Raw genomic sequence first — 21,043 nt, forward strand, 5'->3', positions numbered from 1 at the left:
CCATTCAAAACAGTCACCAAACAGCCCAAACAACATCAATAATAAACATATTGAGCCTCCCAAAATAGTCCACACACAGCCTAATCACTCCATACATACGACGACCACCGTAGTCGTGTCAAACAACCTGGAAATGTTACGAATAACTATCAGCCCATAACCCTACATATATATGGTGTTTCTCCACACCCTTCCTCCTCCAAAACTCCACAAAACAGTAGTAAAATACGCAGCCCAACAGCAACGCAAAACAGTCCACAAAACAATAACATTACTACCAAGCCTTTCGATATATATTTCACAAGTTCTAGCTTCAATGGCTTAGCCGCAACTTGGATAATCTTAAATACATATAGAGTAAGAGGTTCCTTACCTTTATACAGAAATAAAAACTCCAATTTGACCTTAAATTTCCATGAAATATCCCTCCAATGCTGCCACAACAACAAAAAAGCGAAACTAGCGATCAATTAGTGTTTTTCGGCACTAGAATCACTTTAGAAGGCTTGAAATCACCTAGGATTGATATTAATAACATGAGGTAGTATTTACAGAACATAAACCCTTTAAAACAACCTCCCACACGAGCTGTAACGACACAAAAATGAGCAACAACAAGAAGAACAAGAAACTTACTAGCGCCACGGAATTCCCGACACTTGATTTGTGTTGTTTGCCCTTTTTTTGGGTCTTGAATCTTGAGAGAACCTTGAGAGGATGTTCCTAGGGTTCTAAGGTCTGAAAATAGTGAGAATAAATGACTTAAAATGGGTTGGAGGCATACTATATAGGTTCAAATATCTTAAACCGCCTTAGTGGGCCCCATAGAGAGGTGCTTGGCGCAGTCTCGCGAAAACACGAATATCTCTCTACTACGAGATCGTATCTATGAACGGTTTAATGCGTTGGAAACTAGACTCATAGATCTTTAATTTTGTTGGTAGATCACCCCGTAATTCCTTGTAAATTAGGTGAAAAGATTAGAAATATTTGACCTAATGTTTAAGTAAAATTATGAACCTAAGTTGCGACAACTTCTGTCGACTTTTGTTTCATAACTCGTTTGACTTCAAGACTTATGATACGGATATTATATGATTAAAATACCTTAATAAATGAAATCTTGAGTGTATTAAGCACCGCTAGATTACTTGAAAATACGAGTTACAACATCCTTGATTCATTTAACTTCTAATACTTGTTAATCACCCTTATACACTCTTGTATCACTTAAGACCAATAGGATTAACTTCTTATCATCTCAAAGATAATTCTTTCTTGGATTTATGTTAACTAATATATGGCATGAACTAACATATGTGGATATGGGTTGTAACATGCAGCCTCTATGATTTTGTTGTCAGGCTGGATTTCTAGAAGAGAAGGCAGATTCCCTAAGTATTTGCGGACGAGTGTCTGATCACTGGAGTGGAGATCTTCCCACCAATTCAGCAGCCTTGGATGAATGTTGGTTACCATGCCAAATCTGGGGACTTCGTGCCTCATTTTCTGCAAAACAGAGTGTTAGACCCTTACCCCGCCAGACTCGACTATTTAAACCAATAATTAGCATAAAAAGCATTTAGTTCTCCAAATAAATGCACAGAACATGTAGGTGTCCGTTTGGGTTTCAGGGAAACCCGATGGACTTTGGACAAGGCTATCTTAATGAGTCATTATGTGGACAACATAACTGACTCGGCTAGGTTTGACCATGATACATGCACAGTTAGACAGAGTAAGGTTTCTTTTGGGGTATTAGACAGGTACCCTTGAGCAGACAACTCAAGAGGGAAAGGCACGGAACCATCGACTGCACCACTGATCGACTGGTTTTACCGCAAATATGCCTTTGCCAAATTTTAAGGATGATAATATTGGAAGAGCGCAACCACTCATTATAAGCGTTGCTATGGTATTTGTTTGGCACGAGTGGAATATGATGTTGAAGATGCAGTTTACAAGAATGAAACAAATTGACATGTATTTTCACGTTCATAAGATAAATGATTACAATAATTGCAGTAATTACAATAGTATTGAAATAAAGCAGTAAAGGAAAGCAGCTAAAGGAAAGAAAAGACATGAAGAGCCAAGTTAGTTTCGTAGCGAATAAAAGACAGTAAATAAAGCAATTAATGAGATAGTAAAGTCACAAGCAACATGCAATGGTAAAAGCCTAAAGAATCTCCCCAGCAGAGTCGCCATGCTGTCGACGCCCCCTTTTTCTCTAACCGTAGGGTCAGAAATCGGGTATACGACATTGGGAGGACAACTCTATTCCCTTTCGAGAATTGGGTTTAGAAGTTGAAGAGTCGCCACCTAATGATTATAGTGCATTAGGATACTTTAAGAAGGGTTTGAGATTAGGAGACCAGAGATTAGGGTAAGGGCTAGAAATTATCCCGAGGAGAAGGTGTTAGGTACCCCTCAAGATCCACTAGTGTTGTTCCGGCCATGTTACAATTGTGACTTTACAAGTAAACAATCAAGGCTCAAATAAGGATTCGCATATAATATTGCAATCAGGTTGAAAACTTTCGAAGGTAGGTAGAGAGGGCAGAAATTTTAAAAAAACAATTTGAATAGTTTTACAAGAAGAGATGAAAGCAAATAAAGGGAGGGAGGTCCTAAGTTTATAATTAATATGGATCACTTCAATGCAATACCCAGCAATCACTCCTCAGAAGAGGGGTCGCATGTGATATTAGCGCATTGATCATCATATCCATATCTACCCTTCCCACCCCGTTAAGGTGTTAAAGCACGAAATGGTATCGTTACTTATTGCATGCTATTACCCGTCCCAATCCTATCAGTCCCGGAGGCATAAGGGACTCCTAATCCTAAAGGGGAGGGAGTTGGGGCTTTTGTGGAGTTTTCAAAAGGATAAATATCTAAGCGACAAGCAATAACAGATAACAGTTAAAAGGGAAACAAATAGCAGTTAAGGCTCAAGTCAGCCTCCTCATTCAAAGCAACAGATTATCTAGCATGACTTATAAATACTGGTATGGTCTGTATTAAACTTAATGTAGGAAGGGTGGCTAATTTATCACATATTTTCAGATAAGAAGTCCGAATTAGGCCTGCCTACTAGTTGTAATTATCAAAACTGATGCAATTATAAAAATTTACCCTAAGGCTTGCCTAGGCGTTAAACAAAACCTATAGGCATAATATCTATTAGTTTCAGAAATAAAGAAGTAAACTGATTGCAGAAAAAGAATTGCCAATTACAGGGACATAAGATGTGCAAGCGTTAAACATTATTGCTACTGATTTTAGGCTTATAAGCGAATTGACGATTCATGTTTAGCTAACAGCTCCTATAGACATGCATTCTAGGTGTTACTGATTTGAGCATTGTTATTGCTTATGCAGCAATCCTATAGGCAGATTGTCTACATGCAATTGATTAGGTATTTAAATCCTATAATAGGTTTGCCTAATGACAGATGCAGAATGCAGAAAGTTCTATAGGCATGGCATCTATATGAAGATGCAGAATTTTAGAATCGGCTTACAGGCATGGCATCTGTTATGGAATTGCAGAAAACCCTATAGACATAGTATTTATATGAGAATGCAGAAAATCCTATAAACATGGTATCTATATGAGAATGCATAGTTTCAGTGATTTATAAAATGCAGAACTTTAGAAAAATGGTAATCCCTACGAACATGGTATCTACATGAGTGTAGAATTTCAGAAGTATAGTAATTCCCTATGAACATGGTATCTACCCCTTGCATGCATAGTCCCCTACCCTTTTCCACTAGCCGACCCCAAATGTTTATTACAAGATTATTACAGACCAGAATGAATAAGAAAAATATATCAGAAATTAAAGATTCCAACCAAGGAAAGCCTAATTCAGACCCCAGGTCTGAAATATGAAATAAACCAACTTCCCAAGATCAGATTCCAAAGCCTTCTCTCATCCGGGGTGTTTCAGATATCCAAGGAGTTTCAGGAACTCCAGGCAGTGCTTACTCCCCAAATATATTGCAGAATTAGATTATAGTGCAGTGGGGAAATGCCAGCTCTCAGATGTCCAAGTTCAGAGGGAAATCAAGGTCTCAAAGCAGGGCTCAAAAGAGAGAGGCAGAACTTAAGATTCTAGGAATAGGTATAAGTGCACAAGGGGGAAGGGAATCAGAGAGAGACAGGGCAAGCTAGTGGTCATGCCCAGCAATTGGGATGCTGGACACCCCTGACGAACCTGCTAGTTAAGCATTGAGAGTTAGGATCCATTGTGGATCAAGCCAAGGCTTGGACAGTAATTAGGATACTGTTAGGCCAAGAGCTTAACTCATCACATATAAGGGAATAGGGGTAGAGGATTCATAACAGAAACAGAAGCAAAGAAAGGAGATATGAAGCACAAATTACAGCATATAAGCAATATAGTAAACAAGAAGCTTGAAGCTGTGAAGTAAACACATAGGGGGTGAGGCAGAATATTTAAACAAAGGACATACCAGTTTCAGAAAAGTAAGCACAGAAAAGTAGGATTCTTTCAGGTAAAGCCACAATCAGAGAAGAACACTTTATGCTTGTGAGTTCAGAGAACTCGAGCTCTTATGAAAATTCTAAGTGTATTTGAGAGTGAGAAATGATCAGAATTGATCGTGTCAAATTGATTATCTAAAGTGCAGAAGGGCAACCCCCTCTTATAGTGTAGAGAAGAAAGCAAGAAAGGTAAGAAAACCTTTTAAAAATCAGTCTCAAATATTCTCCCTTTAGCCAAGGGATTTAATTTCAGACGGAAAAATATAAACAAGGAATGAAAATTTGAGTAAAATCTTTCATAGTAGCCTAAGAAGGGAAAATGCATGAAGTATATTCAAGGAAAGGTCTCAGTAGTACTTGATTTGTAAAGAGAAAGGAAAGGGAATCAATCAGACAGTTAACAAAATCAATGTAAACAGGTTTGATTCGAATGAACCCAGTCAGGAATAGGGAGAGAATGGCTCAAAAAAAGGAAATTAAGGGCAATCAATCAAGACCCTATCAAAGGGGGTCCAAAATCAATCAAGCAATCGTCAAAAATCTTGAAAGAGGGGTTTCTCACATATAAAGCAAACAATTCAAACAGAATAGTCTAGCATTGAAGGGTTTAGGATCACAAACAAAAGAATACGAGTTCAGTCATAGATTCATGGTGAGTTTGAAAGTTCAGGGTCCCAAAGTGGAACCCTAATCCAATTTATCGAAGAAACCCCCAAAATCTAGGGTTTCAAATTGAATCAAACACAGAAACGAGAAGGCAAGTGAACAGACTCAAGGAGTCTCATGAGGAACAAACAGACCACGATAGCAGGTTTGAAACAATCAGAGAAAGAAAATCAATTTGAGAGCATAAAAGGACACATTTTGGAAACCCGGAGCTCAGAAAAGTGCAGAATAGACGAAACATGCTTAACAAGAACACAAACAGAGTTCAGAAAAGCAAAAGTCAAGAAGCTCGGTAGTAAACACACATGGTAGAAAAGTGAGGAAAATTAAACACGGATTAATCATGTGAGCACACATATAAAAGAAAAAAAAGGACAATACATGCGTAATAGAGAAGGAAAACATACGAGCCTAATACAGACGAACATCTAAAAGAAAAGAACAACAAGAATCAAAAGACCTTCAGAAACCCTAATTTGAAATCGAACGGTTTTTGAGAAGGAAATTTGGGGAAAACACTCAAATCGTCAAGAAAAGCACAGACATAGCACAAATCTAAACAAATACCGGTGAAAGAACCTCGAATGGCTTAGGGTTTCAGAGAAACCCTAGAAGTGAGAGGCTTGGAAGAACAAGATCAGATCTTGAGTCGAAACGGTCAGGAATAGAGCTTCCAACGCTTGAATATGCTGGAGCATGACCGAAAAACCATAGATCTATGGATCTGAGAGAGGACCATCGAGGTCAAGCCTCCAGACTTCGTGCAACTCAGGCTTGGGCGTGAGAGAGGGTGAGTAAAGGCCATCTATGGCAGGAGATGCCATGGATTCCGGTGGAAACGAGGTGAGATAAGGTGGGAGGTGATTAGGGTTTCAGAGAGGTTCGAGAGGATTTGAGGGAGACGAAGAGAGTTAGAGGCGGCGTCTCTATGCAAATGAAGTGGGGTTAGGGTTGTTAGGTGATTAAAAAAGGAAAGCCTAAACTAAAGCCGTTGATCAAAACGATCAACGGCTAGGATTTAAAGAAAATCGAATGGGTTTAAAAAATTGGGATAAGGGGTCGGGTCGAAATGGGAATTGGGTCGTTTAATTTGGGGCGGAATTGGGCCAATTGAGGCTGCAATTGAAAGGGAGAAAAGGTTGTTATTGAAATAGAAATAGGCTAAGTGTTAAATAGCCAATGTTCCCCTTTTTATTTTATAAAAATAGTAATAATGATTTAAAAAGTAAATTAAAATACTGAGAAAACAAATACTATATAAATATCAATTTAAAAATATTAAAAGTGATCTTATAATTATAAAATGTTGTTAATTGTAAAATAGGCTATAATTGCAATTACATGCAATTAGCTTAAAAATGCCAAATAAATTTGTAAAAAATATGCAAAAATCACCTTAATTATATTTTGGTGTAAATACGGGAATGAAATAAGTTATTCACCAAAAAATGATAATTTTGAGAATAATTATTGGATTTTGTGGTATTAAAATAGGTAGTAAATTGGTTTAAAAATCATTAAAAAATACTAAAACTCTTGGGTGTGCTTATATATGCACATACATGCTATTTTGGAAGTATTTTGGGTACAAAAATACCTAGGAAAAAATTGGGTATCAATAGATGGTCAGAATCAGATCAATCTCTCCAATCGTGTCCCTTTTTATACCATCGAAAGCCCGTACACAGACATTATTGGGCCGAATTCTTTCAGTCCCAATTTTCATGCGCTGTAGAGTCGAGAGTGGGCAGATGTCTACCCTAGAGCCTCCGTCCAACATAACCCTTTTCACATAGTACCCTTCGCATTTGACTGTCAGGTGCAGGGCTTTGTTATGCGCGGCCCCTTCTGGAGGCAAGTCATTTTTGCTGAAGGAAATCTGGTTAGTTGAGAAAAAACTTTCTGTCATCCTCTCCAACTTTTCTATAGAAGTTTCAATAGGAACATATGCTTCGTTAAAGGTCTTGATCAATACATTCTGATGTTTGGGGGAGTTCATCAGCAAAGCCAACAAGGAGACTTGTTCAGGAAATTTTCGAAGCTGGTCGATCACCTCATAATCTGCCATTTTCATCTTTTGAAAGAAAGTATCCGCTTCTTCGGCGCTCACGGGCTTCTTAGATGGGAAGCATTTTTGATTGGCATTGTTCACCTCTTCCAAGTTAGAATACTTTTCAACGGGGTTATTTTCTTGGACTTCTCCTGAGATTTCTTTGGCCTTATAGGTCACCACCATTTTGTTGTAATTCCAGGGCACAGCGGTAGGATCCGTCATGGGCTTTTGCGGTGCGCGGCCAATAACCACGGGCTCACTCAGCCTTGGAGGATTAATTGGCCCCCGCATCACATAATCTCCCTTGGGCACATACATTTTGGTTGCCTTGTTTAGCTCGAATCTTCTAGGAGGACTCAAAGTCATCTGTTTTTCTTTGTGGCCCTGAGGGACAGAGAGAACAACATCTTTGGAAGGTGTTAACCCAATTCCCACTTCGACTTTCTTTTCTGATTTTGGAGGGGTGATTTTGTTCTTTTCCTCCCCTTTGTCTTGCTTCGGGGCAGCTTTTGGTTTCTTTTCTGGGTCAACAATGGCAATGATGGCATTCAATGCTGGGTTAAATTCTTTATCCTCACAAATCATCCCAATTACCGGTCCGTTGTTGTGGGCTGGCAGTGGGTTATTAGTCACATTGGGGACATCCTCATCCCTTAGCACTATCTTTCTTTGTTCTATCAAATTCTCCACTGCTCTCTTCAAAGTCCAACAATCATCAGTGTCGTGCCCTTCTGCCCCTGAGTGATAGGCGCATCGGGCACCAGCTCTGTAAGCGGGAGATGTTGGGTTTTGCCTAGTTTGAGGAACCGGCTGTAGCAGACCCATTTGGACAAGCTTTGGGAAAAGGCCGGAGTAGGACTCGCCGATTGGTGTAAAATTTGGCCTTTTAGGTGGTTCACGAGGGGGAAAATTGTTTTGCGAAGGACGGGGGTTGTAGTGGTTGTGGTAAGGAGGTTGATTTCTAGGAAATAGGGCTTGGTTACGGTGGGCTTGTTGTTGTGGGCGGACATAAGATTGAGCATTCATGACCGTGTATGGATGAGGAGCATAGGCCATGTCTTGGTGGGGGTAATAGTGTTGCGGGATCCTTTCTGGGAAAAGGGATTTGGGAGTACGGTATTTTCATGCGCCTGACGCTGCCATGGACATTTCTTCCTTCTTCTTGCCTTTCGCTATTCCTCCAGACCCACCCTGAATGGCTTGGGAAGTAGCTCTGATAGCGGATTGGCTTAGAATTCGACCCATTTTCAACTATTTCGCCAATATTAATGGCTTCAGCAAACGGTTTACCCATAGCAGACATCATATTTTGGAAGTAGTCGGCTTCCTGAGCTTGTAAAAAAACTGTGACCATTTAGACCTCATCCATCGGAGGTTTTACCCTAGATGCTTGCTCTCGCCATTTAACCGCATACTCCCGGAAGCTTTCCGAGGACTTCTTTTTTAAGTTCGTCAACGAGTTCCTATCTGGAGCAATATCAATGTTGTACTGGAACTGCCTAACGAAATCTCTAGCAAGATCATCCCAGATGTGCCAACGGGATATATCCTGGTCCATGTACCACTCAGAAGCGATGCCAACCAGACTTTCTCCGAAATACGCCATGAGTAGTTCTTCCTTTCTACCGGTCCCTCACAATTGATTGCAATATTTTTTGAGATGAGCAATAGGATCACCGTGCCCATCGTACTTCTCAAATTTCGGGGTTTTGAATCCCAATGACAAATGCACATGAGGGAACATGCATAAGTTAGTATAGGATACACTTTTCTGTCCACTCAAGCCTTGTATGCTTTTGAGACTTTGTTCCATACTCGTCATCTTCCTCACAATCTCTTCTTGCTCGGGTGTTTTGATAGTCTTTTCTTGCCCCACAGTGAACTCATATCGGGGTGGTTGAGAGTAAGTATAGGTGGGAAACTGTGCAGGTTCTAGTGGGAAAGATGGTGTTTAGAAGGTGAAGATTGATGGGTCAAAGCTGGGTCTGGGCAGCGAAGGCTATGTAGTAGCTGAGCATGGAGGAGCAGTGAAAATATTTGGAGCCGCTCCTGAAGCTAACACCTGGGGGCGAACCTCAGAAGGTGTTCCAACAAAGTGGGCCGAGATGGTAGGATGTCCGAGTGGGGTATTGGGGTGACTGATCGGGATATTGGAGGTTCCACCTACCCTAGGAAAAAGCTCGGGAAATCCGGGGATTACACTTGGTGGCTCTCTTCCATTTGACCAGGCATCCCACATTTCCATCATGCGAAGACGCAGTAACCTGTTTTCCTCGGCGGCTGCCGACTCCGAAGTCGGGATGCCCGAGGTCGGACTCTCTTCCATGATAGGAACTGTTGGCAGAGTGATTTCTGAAGACATTTCAACGCTACCTTTCGACCTCGTGAAATATGGATGTGAAGTCAGACTACCACAAAACCAACCACCTTACTATAGAACTTGAACTTGGGATAACAACAACAAACGGTTAGTTTGAAACAAATAACAGATAGGTAATCGCATGTTGGGGTGTGATGCATCTATACAGTTAAATGTGTTTCTACATGTTTTGCAACGGTCGCATGCTTCATCCCGACTTTACTTATTCTCATTATTATTTTATTTTTTTCTATTTTTCCTTCTTTCCAATTCCACTCTCTCTTTTCATCTCTTTCTTTGCCCTTTTTTTTCTTTTCCTTCTTTTCTCTCTTTTGGGTTTTTCTTTAGGATCTTTCCTCTTTTATTTAAATTGTTTACAAAAATCATGACCGGATCCGATAAGGATTGCCTACGTATCACGACACCGCGTGAATCAGATCATAACGTAGTTCAAGAAGTAAATGCGAAAAAGAAAAGAACAATTTTTGTGGGTTTTTTTTCTTTTTCTTTTTCTTTTTCAAATTTTCATTAACACAACTTTACTGAATTACGAAAGACTCAAAAAATACCTTTTCTAGGACTTTAAGACTCTGGATATGCCTTTTCTAGGAATTGAAAACAGACTCGAAATATGAAAAATACAGACTCAGAAAAGGAAGAAAATACAATCAAGAAAACATCAGTGCCTCCAACCCTGCCCTAGGAACACCAACCGGTCTTGCAGCGGGCCTACTTGCCATGTCATCTTGGAGCCGATAGAGTTCTTCCATTATCTGACGGACGAAGATCATTACAGTGGCGAAAAACATGGATCTTGTCATGTCCTCAGACGCACTGCCTTTCATGGTGATGTAGTCAGCAATCCTTCAAACCCTCTCTCTTATGATGCCCTTCTTTTGCAACAAACGGCCAATCTGACGGGATCTAGCCTCGAAGACTTGGGTGGCAGCGTGATTTTGCTCTTGCAAGTGCTGTAATTCCTCTTCCAACCGTGCCATTAAGGCGTAACAATGTTCTCTCTCGGCCTTAAAATTTTTGGCTTGTTTAGCCATTTCTACTTCGAGGTTGCCAATTGCCTTTTCCCAACCTGTGACCCCTCTTTCATATCTTTCTTTCATCTGTTGAACGAAAACTGCACGCCCTTCGGCATTTTTAGCCAACCTCGTTTGTGCTTTTGCTAGTTCAGACTCAACTTTCTGCAAGTCATCTTCATAGTCACGCACCTTTTGAGTAAGGTTATAAATGAGCCTTTCATCTTTCCTGCTTCGGCCCGGATTCTTGGCTGCTATTTTCAGCTGTCGAACCTGGGCCCTGAGAGCTTCATTTTCTGGAACCAATCTTCTCCTCTTACCCTTGGCCTCTTGTGCTTGTAAATCATTGTTGAAGGTGACATTTCTCAACTCTTCTCGTAGATCATGGATGGTGGCCTGATATTCCTTTTCCTTTTATCCCCAAGCTAACCTTTCCTGAATTTTGTCATCAAAAGCTTGAACATGGGGCCTTTTGGCGGGCCTCACAGGTTCGGGCTTGGGCTCCGGCTCATTGTACACATAAAAACTCCTTTCAAACCAAGCCGCATAATTGAGTTCAGCTTCGCCCTTAGCTGGGTATGGCACTTGGGTGTTACTTTTTAGATACCGACAACAATTCCAGTCTCTTTGAACTAAGGCCTCGGGTATCGTTGCTTCTGAGTGTAGTTCAATAACTTGAGTGCTTAGGTCTGCCTCTTCGGGTATCACTTGATATCTTCCCAGTTGTCTCAGAACTTTTTGTGGTGCATATGGTTGTATACTTCTCACTCCCATTATCATCAAGTAGCCCTTTGAAGAGGTCATGTAGATTATTTCTGTTACTGGGAGCCATCCTATGGTCCATTCAATTTGATCTGCTCTCAATTTCCTCAAATAGGAAACCCATGCTTCAAACCCTACCGATGGTTTGTGATTTTCCACCCTTTCCTCATACTTTTTGATGAAATTATTCCCATTTGAAGCATATCTCATGAACTTAGGATGGCGGCGAAGGTGCTCGATCATCCACATATGAAGAAGAATATCGCAGCCTTCGAAAAATTGACCCCTAGATTTGCACAATGTTAATGCCCGATAAATGTCCGCCAGCACTAATGGGACAAGTGTGTGATCTTTTTTGTCGACGAGGACCTGTGCGATTCTGTCCATATGAAGGTCTATTGTACTTCAGAATTCGGAAATACCATGATTCCCAGAAATGCCACGATGAAAGCAAACCGTCGATGAATTTGCCATATGCTCTTGTTTTTTTTGTTATTCAACCCCTTCTCATGTGTTTCAAACCCGGCCGAGTGTCCAAACCTGAAATACAGAAAGTAGAACAAACAACTCCCTTTACTTACATGGTCCTTGCTCATTTGTATGCTAATTTTCAAAAGATCGAAGAATTTGTGTACTGAGGGAGCCCTGGGGAATATTAGTTGTTGTTTTCTTAACTCTTGGCCGAAATCGATGTACCCGGCTATTTCTTCCAGAGTGGGTGTTAGTTCGAACTCTGAGAAACAGAACACATTGTGAACGGGATCCCAAAAGGTCACCAAAGCCTTAATTAAATCCTCTTGTGGTTTGACGTGCATGATGTCTACCAGGGAACCCAAATGCTCTTTTACCCAAAGTTGGTCATCTTCATCTAAATCACCCCACCACTTACGTAGCTGCATCCGAGCCCTTTCTATGATAGATTGCGATGATTCCTGGATGGCATTCATTTGTACCTGTGGAGGGTTAAGGTTAGGGTTGACTCTTGTGGATTCATTTTGCAAAACAACTTTTTTTTAAAAAAAAAATCAACGGACAAGGACCCCTTTTATTGCTATGTTAGCAAAATGGTCGTTTTTACAAACGTGGCACCCTTCACAATTCCAAATGAATTTTGAGGTCGGGGGTAGGTATTTTATTGGAAAAGACACCTTTTGCATGTTCCTCTCGAAAATAGCCTTTCGACAATAGGAATGTAATCTAAAGCTATTCTGGGGAGAAATGACTTAAATACAACCGAAGCTGGGTCGGCATATTGTTTTGACCAAAGCCCTGAAACATCTTTTTATTTTATTATTTGCTAAAAATGAGGCCGATCCTTATGTGGGTTGCCTACGTATCCCACATCCGGTGAGAATCAGACCTGCGTAGTTCGGGCAGTTTTGATACAAAAACATGATATTTGACTCACTCTTTTGAAATATACTTTCACTTTTTTTTCTTTTTTTTAAAACAATTCGGCAGAGTTTCGGGATATTTTCAAATACTGGGATTTTAGAAACCGGGTATATTTCTTTCCTACCTCACTCTTGGTTTTTCTTTTTATTTCCTTTCTTAGCCGGTCAACATACAAGCCGCAACAGATAAATATTCACATAGCACGTAGGATGCATCAGGATGGTCTTTATTTTGGGTACACCTGTCTTAGACGGACCCAACTCCTGTATTGAGTCCCCAAGGTCAAATGCACCTGATGAAAATAATCGTTCCTACTAGGGATCCGGCATGAGGTTGCGTTATTCTAGGTTTAAAAACCTGGTTTGTGGTCTAGACTTGGATTACCCGAGCGGACAACTAGACTCGAGGAGGGGGAAACGTACCGGGGGCACGAAAGTCTGCCCGGCCTTGTTGCTTGCCCAGCCCCGTCTTATTTGGCATAATTTCTACAGAAAAAGCGGGCCACGCGAATGTGTGAACCATTTTCAGAAGACTCAGATGGGTGCCGTAAGAAGACATTTAAATACAGTTCAAGTAATATCAAAGCGATTAATGACAATTAGCACATTAAGTCCACAAAATGCAGTAATATCAACAATAAAGCCAAATAAAAAATACTTTAACAAGCTCGAATTCTTGAACCCTGAACCAGAGATTCTGGGTTCGATCCCGAGCAGAGTCACCAGAGCTGTCACACCTCCTTTTTACACACCGAAAGTGATATAAGGGAGTTTTTCCAATTTAAGTGACATTATTCGAAATGGGATTATTTATTTGATTTCAGAGTCGCCACTTGGGATAATTTAATTGGTGTCCCAAGTTACCGGTTTATTTTAAATCCCAAATCGAGGAAATTTTGACTTTCCTTTTGAAGTCTGCGCACCAGAAATTCTAAGTAAGAAATTCTGTTAACCCGGGAGAAGGTGTTAGGCATTTCCGGGTTCCGTGGTTCTAGCACGGTCGCTTAGCAATTTATACTTGGCTTAAATTGTTTAACTACTCATTTTAGGACCTATGTGCATTTATCTCTTTACCACTTTTAAACACTTGATTTATTCGTAATTAAAGAAATGAGCTACGCGTACGTATACGCTTTTCTTTTGCGCGTCAAAATCATGTCACGTGAACGTATCCACAATTAATAACGCTTTGTTTATTTTATTAAGAAAATTTTGGTTGAAGTTGCGCGAACGCATCCCTCGAGTCTTTTTAGAACTAAAATTACAATTATGTTACGCGAACGTATACATAATCGCAATGCTAATCTAAATCGGGCCTAAAATAAACTACGATATTTAGAATTAATTACTTTTAAGTTTGTATTAACTAATAAGAGGGCCATGGGTAATTTTAGCGAAAATGGCACACCTCCAACCATTTTAAAAAATGTTACTTAATCGAACATCCAAACTTTAAACTCAAGGCCATTGAGTAGCGTATAGAGCCCAAGCAAGCAGGCTCCAAGCTGATCACAGTAAAGCAAACTGGGCCAATTGCAGGCCCATGGAATTAATACAAAACTTCCCTTCTTCTTTTTCTTTTAATATCAAAAGAAGGGCATCAATACTTATTGGGCTCAGAATTGAGCCCGGATGCGAATTATGTAATTGAAACCAAGGCAAACCCAAAGGAAATTGTTAGCTGAAGCCCAAACATGACTTCTACACAAATTTGTGAAGAAAACAAAGAATTGACTAAAGAAAAGCTAGCCTTAAACCATACTAATTAACATAAAGATGTAGGCCGAGAAAAATCTCAAATTTGGTCACTGCTTTCAAGTTACATGGGATTTAATTCAGGAGTTACCAATTTCCTTCTTTTTAATAGTCCAAACCTAACGAGTGATCACATTTGCTAACAAAATCTAACCTCTCCCATCGATGTCACACATTACAGCAAGCTGAATTTGGTTTATTTTATCACTACATTAAAAAAAACATCATGGCTACAATTTGTTAAGAGGCACTGACCCAACATAGCTCCAAGAAAAATATGCAGCTGACTCCAAAACTAATATGTGCACTTTAACAGATGGAAAAGTTCAGACAACCACCAAGATCTTAAAACTTGCTTCCAGCTATAATAGAGAATTTGGTCAATAGGTTCTCTATTCACATATATGAAGCACTCACGCAATCAGACACATTGGTTTTGAATTCAATCTAAGTAAACAAAGCCCAAATTCATGAAACAAAGCTATATCTGACTGCTTCTATACCTAAGATCCATGTCAAGAACATATTTTATCAAACGTTTTTAGAAATGAAGATCCAAGTGTATGGCCAACAGAGATTCAGTCACAATCATATGAAGTCGAGAGGAACTACCTCTAAACACTCAAGAAAGATCAACAAGCAAGGGTATTCATATCTCGAAACTCTCATAATACACATGAGGTCCAACTTACAGAAAATTCATCTCAAAGACTTAGACTATACAGAAGAGTTCATTTCGAAAGTCATACCAACAGACTATTTAAATGAGTTGACAGAACTCTTTGTGATTTGTTCCTCCATGACAAACTAAAATAAGAAGAGCCTCCAATTTAACTCCCACATGCTTCAAATGGTGCCAACAATCATTGATACTCAACAATTAAATGAAGGTTCGCAACAGAAACATGAATCCAAACATCAGAATCAAAATATGGAAGGAACTTGACATTACGCGAAGTATTCACAATGATCTTAACGGGTTAAACTAGTCTCAAAAATTGATACTAACATGTGATCATTCCATAACAAAACATCAGCAACAAACCATAACACATTTAATTCCGGCTCGTTTTAACATGATTCTTGAGCACTTAAACTCACAGCAAAGAAAACTAAACAGATAAGATGGTGAGGAAAAAAACCTGTTTAAATAAGGATTTCTTTAATATCGATAGAAGAATAGACAAATACACAATTTTGACTCCAAATCCAAATGGAAGCAGCAACAGTATCGAGCAGAACTTGCCAGCCAAATCGAAATTTCGAAAGGTTACTTTGGACAGAATCGACAGAATGCAGAGATTTAAAGAACAACCAGCCACAACTTCAGCACTCAAAAACCCTAGAAATTTTCGGCTAATTTGTTGGGTATTCTATCCGATTTTTCTCTATATTTTTTCTTCTCTTTACGAATCGGTGACTTACCTCCTATATATAACCCTCAAAAATTCTCGAATCTTCTGCCCAAAAATACAAAAACTTCCGCTTTTTTGAACAATTTTTGGGACAGATGGAAGGAGTGGATCGATTTACATCTATCCACGGCTCCCATTCGTCCAACAATTGTCCTTTTGAGTCCGAAATCGTGCTATTTGGGAGATAAAATTCGTACTCCCTACTGACAAAACCATTGGGAATCAAATGACGTGGATGGGGGACCATTTTGAGTGAACTCGGGTGAATTAAGGGTGAGTTGAGGGCGAGTTGAGAGTTGGGGAAGATGAACAATAGAAAGGGGCGCAGCATATCTGACTTCTTAGGTTTAGGGTTCAAAATGGGGGGAAAATTATAAAGGGGGTTTTATATTAAGGGTAAACGGGTGGGTTATTTTGGTGGGTCAGGTCCGATATTCTTTGGGTTGGGGCTCTAGAGGGAAATGTTTGGGCTAAAGGGAATTAAATTATGTAGGGGGAACGGTTGGCCGAATTTGTGTGCAAAACTAACCCAAGTTTTATAAATGAGCCCCTTCTCCAATTCTTCCTTTAATTTCCTTTTCTTTTTATCTCTTTTTTTTTAAAATTAGAAATCCCAAAATTAAAAACAAATCCTAAATTATCTAAAATGTAAAATTAAACTAACTAGATAATTATAAAAATTGTAAATATCACTTAATTCTAAATTAAAAGGAAAATCAATAAACTAAAATTAAAGACAAAAATGTAAAAAAGGAGCTATTATTTTTTTGTGATTTTCAACTTCTATAAAGTAAATAATTACTAATTAATTCTAAAAATGCAAAAAAAAAAATCATAAATGCAATGCATGATATTTTTGGTATTTTTCATAATTTAAATAAAACTTAAACGTGCATAAAATGCAAACAATTAAATAAAATTTTACAAAATTCCTAAAATGACAAATAATTAACAAAATCTATTTTCTTGGAACTTTATAGGAGTATTTCGTATAGGAAAAAAATCGCGTGCTCACAATGTGAAACATCCAATTAATTTACAAAGGAAAATATTTATGCTAGCAAAACAACAACAATGAAAAGAATTCAAATAAAGTTTATAAAATGAAGACGAAACTCATGAAAATTAAAAGTTATTCTTCAACAGTGAACCAAAAGAAAAAGTATACCTTCATAGATTAATTTAAGATAGCTAATCACAAAACTAAAGTAACTTACAATGAAGTTAAAAGGCATAGAGAAATTGATAGGATTAACAAGATTTTTTTTATTTATAAGGTATTCCTACTAAAATTAACACCTGATTTTTTTTAGTTTTCATGGACAAGTGATTAACAGTTGTAAATATATACTCAAATTAAGAAAAACTTTTCATTCTATAAAAGAAACTTACTACAATCTTATAAAGATAAATTTACGAGAAAAGTACGCTCATTTCTAAATATCATAGTACAATTTGTGCAAGCTTAACCGACCATTAAGTTAACACTATGCAGACATTTATACCATCACAATAATCTTTTAGTCTTCATCTCTTATGATTTTTTTCCTTTTTAGTCTTTCACTAAATAAATTAAATGATAAAAAAATTCAAAAATATATGCTCAAATAGGAAAATAACAGATTAAGGAAATAAATTGCTAATAAAAGGAACCAAATCCTAATGCTCTAAATAAAACTAAGAAATAACATTGAAGAAGAATAGGATCAAAACCTTAGCAAAAGAGTTCCGTAATACAAGAAAGAGAACCAGAACAACTTCAATCCAATACCGAAACTCAGGCCGAACAAAGTAGCAGCAACGTCGAACCCGAAGCCACGAACGAAAACTCGACTTCTTCGACCTCGAAACCACAAACGAAATCTCGAACTCCGTCTTCAAACTAAATAAATTAAACTAAATAGTTTCCCAAATGAATCTTTACTATAAAAGAACGTAACAATGCTCTTTTTTAGCTACTATTTTTTTTTTTGTCCATTGCCTCTCTTTCTTTCTTACTAACTCTATTTTCTGTTTTCTCTCGTTCTCAATTTTTTTTTTCCAATGTTGCTCTCATCCGTTCTCTTCCTTTTTCTAAGTATTCCCTTTTCTCTTTATAGGGAATCTTAGCAGTAGTTTTCGTTCCTCTCCCTTAGAGTGGGGGAACGTGGCTTAGATATTGGGGACATGGGGTTGATACGTGAGGAGTGGGGGTTTAGTTATGAGGGAGTTAGGATTGTTAGCTAATTCAAATCAGATTTTTAAGATAAAGTTTGAGATAACAAACTTTTATCTCTTTTAACGTAACCCTTTTTTTTTACTTACTTTTTTTTTTGTGTCTTTTATTTTAAAAGATAAATTAAATTATAAAGATAAGAAGATTAACCAACATTTCTTACAATATATAAAAATTAAATATTTACATGTACTTTAAATTATACTAAGAAAAGACACCATAAGTTGCTTATTAAAATATTAATTAAAGAAACCTATGTTGTTTGTATTTTTTTTTTCTTTACAAATAGAAATAAAATATGTATTCTAAGAATGTTAATATTTATTTTGTAGTTTTTAATTTTCTTAAATAAATTCTACTAAAAATAAGGCAAAAATTTAAAATAACACGATAAGACCTAAAAGAAATATTTGCACAAAATAGTATGGAATTCGATGTGGTCAAAAATTAGGTGTTCACATGGTGAATTTTAGGAACCTTCCAAATTGGGTTGGGTAATTACTGTAATAGTTAAATATGAACTTTTGAGCATATATTGATTAGTTTGTACGACCTTTAGCTAGTTTTCAAATTGCTCGGCACCAATTTGAGGCTATTAGTGTGATTTGTGGATCGGGAATAGGACTTGAAAACGAGGTAGGTCTCTTGCCTAACTTTGTAAAAGGGAATTATCCCCGTGGGTATTTTAAATTTTTATTTGCTAATAATTGTAGGTGCTACGTATGCGCGATGTGATGAGAGTCCGTATGTCGCGCATACACATAAGTTGGAAGGTAGTTTCACTGATGACTATAACAAGCTTGAAGCATATGCCAATGTTTTGAGGGACAGTAATCCTAGAAGTGATGTTGTTATTAATTTATCTAAAGAAGCATTGTTGCAATGCAAAAGAAAATTCCTTAGGATGTACATTTGTTTTCATGCATTGAAGATGAGGTAGGGTACAAAAAGGGCTTGAGACCATTTACTGGGCTTGATGGTACATTCTTAAAGGGGAAGGCTAAAGGACAACTACTAGTTCTTATTGGGCAAGATAACATGAATCACTTTTATCCACTTGCTTGGATTGTAGTTGATAGGAAAACAAAAAGAAGTTGGACTTGGTTTCTGGAGCTTCTACACAATTCTTTTTTTTATGGCTAATGAAGTCACATTTATGTCGGATATGCAGAGAGTAATATTTCATTACTAATATGTTATTACTTTTTTTTTACTAATCTATTATAACTTTTTATTACTAATCTGCTAAAATATGGCAATAAAGACAGTACTTTCTGAAGCAAAGCATAGGTCCTGTGTGAGACATTGTCACGACCTTAAATCCGGACCCGGTCGTGATGATGCCTCTCATGAAGACAAGGTCATCCGAAACTTCCCATTTCAGTTTTAAATAACAAGATTCAAGTCTAAAGCATGATAAAATAACCCAAGGTTTAAGCAGTCAATAGTACAAATATGGGGAAGAACAACCCAACACAGCCTGATACCGGGGTGTCACTAGTCATGAGCATCTATAACTCCTACTAAAAGTCTAAAAGAGTTTATAACCTATTACAAAATGTCTGATAAGAGATAGAAATGATAAAGAGGGAGAAACACGGGACTGCGGACGCCAAGCAGCTACCTCGTGAACTGCGAAGTCTGCTGGGAGCTCTCAACTCGCACTGGCAGGATCAACAACGCATGAATCTACACACGAGGTGCAGGGAGTAAAGTAAGTACTCCAACTCAGTGAGTAATAATCTTAAATAAACGACTGAGAGATATGAAAACACGTAAGGAACATTACAGGCTACAATGAAGCAGTAAAACCAGTAAAATAGTGTATCATTAAATATATGAAAAAAATCATTTAAGTTCAGTTTAACTTCAGCAAATACCTTTCCAACAATTAAACAGGTAATGACAGACAAATAAGGAAGATAAACACATAAAGGTTTGCCCCTTGGGCATAATATCAACAAATTCGCCCCTCGGGCAACATCTCAGAATAATACCAGCCCCTCGGGCTAAATCTTACATCACAATGGGTACCCGCATTCACTGGGGGTGTGCAGACTCCTGGAGGGGCCCTTTATGGCCAAAGCGCAATATCAAGCCATCTCGTGGCATCATCACCAGGCTCTCAGCCTCATATCAACAAGCTACCTCGTGGCGTATATATCTCAGGCCCTTGGCCTCATAATTATGATCAGTGTTTCCTCACACCATAGGCCCTCGGCCTTACTCAGTCAAAAATCCTCACAAGCCACTCGTCAGTAGTAAAATATGATTCTCAGCTCAATTATCATTTAAAAGATCATTTAAGTGTTAAAAATATAGTAGACATGGTTGAGTATGAAAACAGTAGAATATAACATGACTGAGTTCAAGTATAAAATCAAAAGAGTGAGAAAACATCAATAAAAATCCCCGAAGGGTTCAAGTAGTTAGCACGAGGCCCAAATATGGCGTTCAACCCAAATAATGATGATAACAAATAGATTTTAGTCAAATACGCGGCAAAATAGTCATTCGAGACGGACTAAGTCACAATCCCCAATAGTGCACGACCCCACGCTCGTCATAAAGCGTGTGTGTCACCTCAATATAGCACAACAATGTGCAAATCCGGGGTTTCATACACTCAGAACATCATTTACAATCATTACTCACCTCAAGCCGGTCAAATCTCTAGCCCGCGATGCCTTTGCCCTTTGAATCGGCCTCCACTCACGTCAAATCTATCCAAAATCAGAATCATAGCGTCAAATATATGCTAAGGGAACGAAGCCCAAGCGAAAATAATCAATATACGACACAAATCCCGAAATTACCAAAATCCGACACCCGGACCCACGTCTTGGAATTCGATAATTTTTACATCAATAGATTCCT

The 21,043-nt window shown here is 38.4% G+C and overlaps 1 protein-coding gene across 1 annotated transcript; it reads right to left on the reverse strand.

The window, feature by feature from the left end:
- Positions 1-6,797: 6,797 nt before the first annotated feature.
- Positions 6,798-8,291, reverse strand: LOC138875757 (uncharacterized). Its single transcript, XM_070154621.1, has one exon. The coding sequence runs from the start codon at positions 8,289-8,291 to the stop codon at positions 6,798-6,800; it is 1,494 nt and encodes a 497-aa protein (XP_070010722.1).
- Between the last annotated feature and the right edge of the window lie 12,752 nt (positions 8,292-21,043).

Source organism: Nicotiana sylvestris, chromosome 8 (assembly GCF_000393655.2).
Source record: "Nicotiana sylvestris chromosome 8, ASM39365v2, whole genome shotgun sequence".
NCBI classification, from domain to species: domain Eukaryota; kingdom Viridiplantae; phylum Streptophyta; class Magnoliopsida; order Solanales; family Solanaceae; genus Nicotiana; species Nicotiana sylvestris.